Genomic DNA, 6,000 nt, shown 5'->3' with positions numbered 1-6,000 from the left:
AGAGAGAGAGAGAGAGAGAGAGAGAGAGAGAGAGAGAGAGATTGAGAGAGAGAGAGAGAGAGAGATCCATGATTCATTGGTTCATTGATTTAGGGAACTCAGATCCAAAAAACTCTACTAATGAAGGCTGGCACCTTCTCTGCAACTTATAGACTCTAACAATAGCCTACAGTCCTAAGAAATGAAGTGACTTGCCCAATGTCACTCAGTCATTATGTGTCAGAGGCAAGATTTGAATCCAGGTATTTCTGCATTTGAGACCTCCTTTCTCTTCATGTATATGTTTGTATTATATGTAGATCATTATTATTATTGTTGTTGTTGTTGTTGTTGTTAATGTTGTTGTTGCTGTTTTGCTTTTTGGAGGGGGAAAAGCCCAAGGTCACACAGCTAGTTTTTGTGTTAAGTGTCTGAGGCCAGATTTGAACTCAGGTCCTCCTGACTCCAGAGCCAGTGCTCTATTCACTGTGCCACCTAGCCGCCCTAAATGTGGATTATTATACACATGTATATTGTTGTTCAGTCATTTCACTCATGTCTGACTTTTCATGACCCCATTTAGGTTTGCCACTTCCTTCTCTAGCTCATTTTAATGATGTAGAAACTGAGACAAACGGGGTTAAGTGACTTGCCCAGTGTCCTACAGTTAGTGTGTCTAAGGCAAGATTGGAATTCAGGAAGATGAGACTTTTTGATTCAAGGCCTGGCACTCTATCCACTATACCACCTAACTGTCCTGCACATGTATATACATATATATGTGTGTGTCTATACATGTGTAATATATACATAATGGAATAACATTACATAGAATCTCAGGGAATACTGTTCTGCCATTATGTGGGAAGTTAACAGAACAAATCAAATCAACAAATACGTATTGGGTTTTTAATTCAACCATTCTGAAGCTAGGCATAAATGTTTTAAACTTTTGGCTAAAATACATGCATGTGTGTGTGTGTGCCCATGTACATATTTACTAGACTGCTTAGTAGGAATGAAAGTACAGTGGGAGTTTGGCATAAATGTTTCTTGCCTTTCTAAGACTATAAAATCAATAATATTTCTTGTATAAATGTCTTGATTCATTACTTAAATCCTTTGCTATTACATAATTTTTCATAGCTTAAATCTTAAAAATGATACTAAACTACTTAAGGAATGAGACAATTTCTCATCTTTGTATTTCCCCATCATGTACATAGATTACACAGATTGATTGCCTTATACACAATTTTATATTTGACCTGTTTTAACTATCCACTTAATAGCAGAACAATGTCCTATGAAGTTTTATATTACATTATTTTATTATATATTAATTCTTTTAAAAGAGTTAATTCTCTTTTAATTTGTCCTGTACCTGATATCATGGAAAGTGAGTTCTTTCCGAATTTTATCACCTTACAACACCTGAATACATGAAGTTATTAAGATGATGCAATTTATTATGTTGTGTCAAGATGGATGATTTTTATGTGAACTGGTCACAAGGGGGTTGGTTAAATCAAGGAAAGCAAGTGGGATATAAAAGTAGATATTTGCTTGTGAAAAGTACTGAGAGAAATAGATTCTACATAGTGCAGACTATATTTGATGTGTTTTGAGAAGGGAAATACACACATCTCCAGTCATCCTGAGGAATATCTGGTCACTGGACCCCGATGGCTCTGGAGGAGAAAGTGAGGCTGGTGACCTTGCCCAGCCCTCCCTCACTCAAATCAAAGTCAACTACAAGTCATGTCATCATTTCCCTGATGCCATGGTCCTCCTCAAAAACAAAAGACAAACACAAGAACAACACTACACAAAGAAACAAACATGTTATGACCCTAAACCAAGTGAGTTGTAGTGGAGAATAAACAGCTAATGAAAATATGTTGTATCTATCTCTATAAGAACCTAGTTTTCATCCCACTCTCATACCAATGTATCTTCAGATACTTTCATTGCAAAGAGATCAAAAGTTATGCAGAAGATTAAAAAAAAGACACACAGCAAAGCATGCATATGATACCAACAGTTACAATTTGACAATTATACTTTTTATTGTCTGCTGTGCATATAAACTAGGGAGAAAAGTGGAAATACTCTACTATTTTGAAACATTTTGAAATGGAAAAACTCTGACATCAAATGTAACTTACCTTGTCACCTTTGGGTCCTTGAAAACTCAAACCCATTTGACCCTGTTGGTTAAAAATTAAAGCTATATTATTATAGGAATTCAGTCTTTCCAAATTAAACAAAAAATTAAAATAAATGGAAAAATGACACTAAATGAATTAAATCTGCAATGTAGTATTTTGGCTGCCTCAAAATTTTCACAGATATCATAACTATATTTTATTCAATCTCTATAAAGAAATAATTTTTTTTTAAAGTAATCGGGATATTTCTGGGTGTGGTGCTGAGTATCTGAGCTCAGATTTGATCCCCAGGTCATCCTGACACCGGAGCCGGTGCTCTTACTCACTGAGCCACCTGGCTGCCCCTAAGCAATTGGGGTTAAGTAACTTGCTCAAGGTTACATGGCCAGGTTTTTCTGGGTGGGTGCTAAGTGTCTGAGCCCAGGATAAGTCATTATTTTTTTAAGGTCATTAGCAGAGAACTAAAAAATAAATTGAAAGACCTTTGAATTCTAGGCACTGTGCTAAGTGAAAAGGCAAAAACAGACCCCAGCATTCAAGGAATTTACAGTCTATGGGAAAAAGATTACATGTATACAAAGTTTCTTAAAGGAACAGGTGGAAAAAGTACATTTTTGGAACTATGACAATTTTCATATTCAAATTATGTAAAAGACAAAAAAAAATCACAAAATCTTTACCTTTTCACCCGGAAGTCCTGGAGGACCTGGTGGACCCTATGAAAGAAAACATTTTAATTATGGAGATCTTTTAAAAACATGTTGAAGATAGTTCTCAATTCTGGTGGGTGATTTCTCTACTTCATTGACTATTCTTCCAAGTAATTATTTATTCCAGTCCTTGATATCACGCCAATTTGGAATTTATTGGTAGATAACAGTCCTTTATATATGGGTAGAGAGAAAACTAAAATGAAAATTACAACATTAAATAAATAATTTTAACACTAATTTTTTAATATTAAATTTTTTAACATTTTATGTTTGTGTTTCTATATACTGTCTACATCATTAAGTAGGTGGCATTGCAGTATAAACATTTCTTTTAACTTTATACCTAGAGCATAAAATCTTGATGACCACTAGATATTGTTTACCATCTAGATAATACCATGTAATTTATGAATTCTTGAAAATATGTATATAGTGTGGCATAGAAGATTGTAAGCTGGCTTCAGAGTAAGGAAGACCTGGGGCCAAGTGACACCTCTGATCCTCACTGGCTGTGTGACTCTGGTCAAGTCACTTTTTTTTTTTTTTTGGTGAGGCAGTCAGGGTTAAGTGACTTGGTCACACAGCTAATAGGCGTCAAGTGTTTGAGGCCAGATTTGAATTCAGGTCCTCCAGACTCCAGGGTCAGTGCCCTATCTACTATGTTACCTAGCTGCCCCAAATCACTTAGTCAATGCCATAAGACCATAAACTGTAGAAAAAGGGCTGACCTGTGTTGATAGAGGGAGTTTGCTCATCAGAGAATATTCGGTACCAGTGAAATCAAAATTCCATTCCCTATCCCCTTTTCCTCATAAGCAACACCACTTTGAATTCTCTCTCCTACAGCTCTAGGGATTTTAATACACTGATAGAAGAAAATTCAGAGCAAAAGCAATTAAATCATGAATATTTTATAAGAATGACAAAAATTAAATACTTCAAGTTTCCTGTTTCACGGTGTCTACTCAACCAAAATTAATAGACAATGTTATATTGATCTAAATCCCTTGATATGACCTATTTAATGATACTTTAATAAGGCTTCATTATACAATGGTTTCTCTTCTCTCCATGCTTTTCCCAGAGAGATTTTACTGTTACATAGCAGAAGTAGTAACTTACAGGGGGTCCTGAATATCCTGGTGGACCATCCTGGCCTGGTAAACCTGGATTTCCTCTTGGCCCCTGTTTAATAGAGAGAAGAAATGAGTCACAAAAATTAATGGATATATTTTTTTTATCTTACCTGCAACTAAGAGGTAGAATTTTTGTGAAACAAAGTATATAAGTGCTTATAAAAGATAAAACAGACAATTTTGACTGTATGAAATTTTTTAAAAAGGTTTTGAATAAGCTAAGTCAATGCAATTAGGATAAGAAAGGAATCTATTGGTAGGGAAATCTGCATCAAGTATTTCTGATAAAGATCTGATTCAAGATATTTAGGGAACTGAAACAAATACATAAGAATAACAGTCCTTCCTGAAAAGATAATGGTCCAAGTATAAAAAACAGCTCTCAAAAAAAGAATTATAAACCAGTAATAATCATTGAAATCATCATCACAAATGCAAATCAAAACATCTCAGGTTTCACTTCACATTCAAGAAATTGATAAAGATGATAAAGGGCTGAAACAGTCAGTGTTGGAGGGGCAATGGAAAGACAGGCACTCTAATACACCTGTCGGCAGAGCTATGAAATAGTCAAATCATTCTGGAATGCAGTTTGGAATGATGCTTTAAAAAGGAAAGATGTCCATACACTTTGACTTAGGGTACCTAGAGAACCCTTTACTAGGCATATAACTCAAGGGGAGTTACAGACAGAATGAAAAATCCCAGACACATTAAAATATTCACAGAAATACTTTCTATGGTAGCAAAGAAATAGAAACAGTGTAGATAGCTATTAATTGTGGAATGGCTGAACAAATTTTAGCACATTAATAAAATGGAATGTTACTATATAGAAACCTTCATGATATGAAAAACTCAGAGATGCATGGGGATTATATGTAAACTGATATGGGGTGAAACAAAGAGAACAAGGAAACAATATATGAAACCATTAGAACAAGGTAAATGAAAAGCTTTTTAAAAACTGAACAGAGTGTAATTACGATAACCAAGCTTAGCCCTGAAAAAGGTATGAAAATGTACTCCTTATCTTCCTTGGAAAAGGGAGAGGACTATGAGTGTAGATAACTACACATATATTCAGTTAATGACTTAGTTTTTCTGAATTGCTTTTCAGAAATCTTTCTACTCATTTCCATTTTTTTTTTTGCAGGGGGAGGGCAGGACATTTGGGGTTAAGTGACTTGCCCAAGGTCACACAGCTAGTAAGTTTTAGGTATCGGAGGTCACATTTGAACTCAGGTCCTCCTGACTCCAGGGCCAGTGCTCTATTCAGAGCACCACCTAGCTGCCCCTCTACTCATTCTTATAAAGAACTCTCTGGGTAAAGGAGAAGAGGGGTTATAGTTAGAAATGTTGGTGATATTTAAAAATATTAAAAATTTTTTAAGAAAAAGAAAGAAGTTAAAAAATTATAAATATAAAATCAATAAATTGATGGAAATACATGCTATACTTATTTAGCTAATTAATACTTACCATTGGTCCAGGGGGCCCAGGAAATCCCCTTTCACCTTTCAATGGCATGCCTGGTATTAGACTAAGGATTTCACCTGGGTCTCCCTATAAAAAAAAACAAACAGCACATTTTTTATGATGATGAGCTTACAGAGATAGTCAACCAGAAAAAGCAACAACTTAGAATCCATCAGGTAAGACAATTTTATTACGGATGACAAGCCAAAAGCTACGCACATGAAATAGGCTAGCTTTAGTTGTTTCATTCATTATGTCTGTCCTAATAATCGATGAGATTTGCCACACAAATGAAGCCTGCTGAAATGAATGGATCCATGACACTATTTACTGATACATTTAGACATTATTGTGGTCGGTCCTTCATTTTCAAAGAAGATCAATGACATCACAAGGTGATATCTTGACTTTCACATGAGTTGGATTCAAGTGAGAAAGAGTTGCATAAAGTTGTCAGTCTCGTTCTCTAGGCAGAATCATTGAAATCCAGTGGCAAGAAAAAAGTCCAGAGGGCTGATTCAA

At 35.2% G+C, this 6,000-nt stretch overlaps 1 protein-coding gene across 1 annotated transcript in view; it reads right to left on the bottom strand.

Annotated features, from left to right (window-relative positions):
- COL4A1 (collagen type IV alpha 1 chain) overlaps positions 1-6,000 on the bottom strand; it is a 213,720-nt gene that overhangs the window by 87,651 nt on the left and 120,069 nt on the right. Inside the window, exons 9-12 of the mRNA XM_069094111.1 lie at positions 5,482-5,565; positions 3,986-4,048; positions 2,831-2,866; positions 2,148-2,189 (exon numbers count right to left, since the gene is read on the bottom strand). Coding sequence (XP_068950212.1) covers positions 2,148-2,189; positions 2,831-2,866; positions 3,986-4,048; positions 5,482-5,565 — 225 coding nt within the window. The remainder of the gene's footprint in view (positions 1-2,147; positions 2,190-2,830; positions 2,867-3,985; positions 4,049-5,481; positions 5,566-6,000) is intronic.

Source organism: Petaurus breviceps, unplaced genomic scaffold (genome assembly GCF_028583685.1).
Source record: "Petaurus breviceps papuanus isolate PSGF00001 unplaced genomic scaffold, PetGlider_PUasm1.0 214, whole genome shotgun sequence".
Taxonomy (NCBI): domain Eukaryota; kingdom Metazoa; phylum Chordata; class Mammalia; order Diprotodontia; family Petauridae; genus Petaurus; species Petaurus breviceps.
Note: the sequence above shows the minus strand (reverse complement) of the source record. Positions and strands in the feature narration are given on the sequence as shown.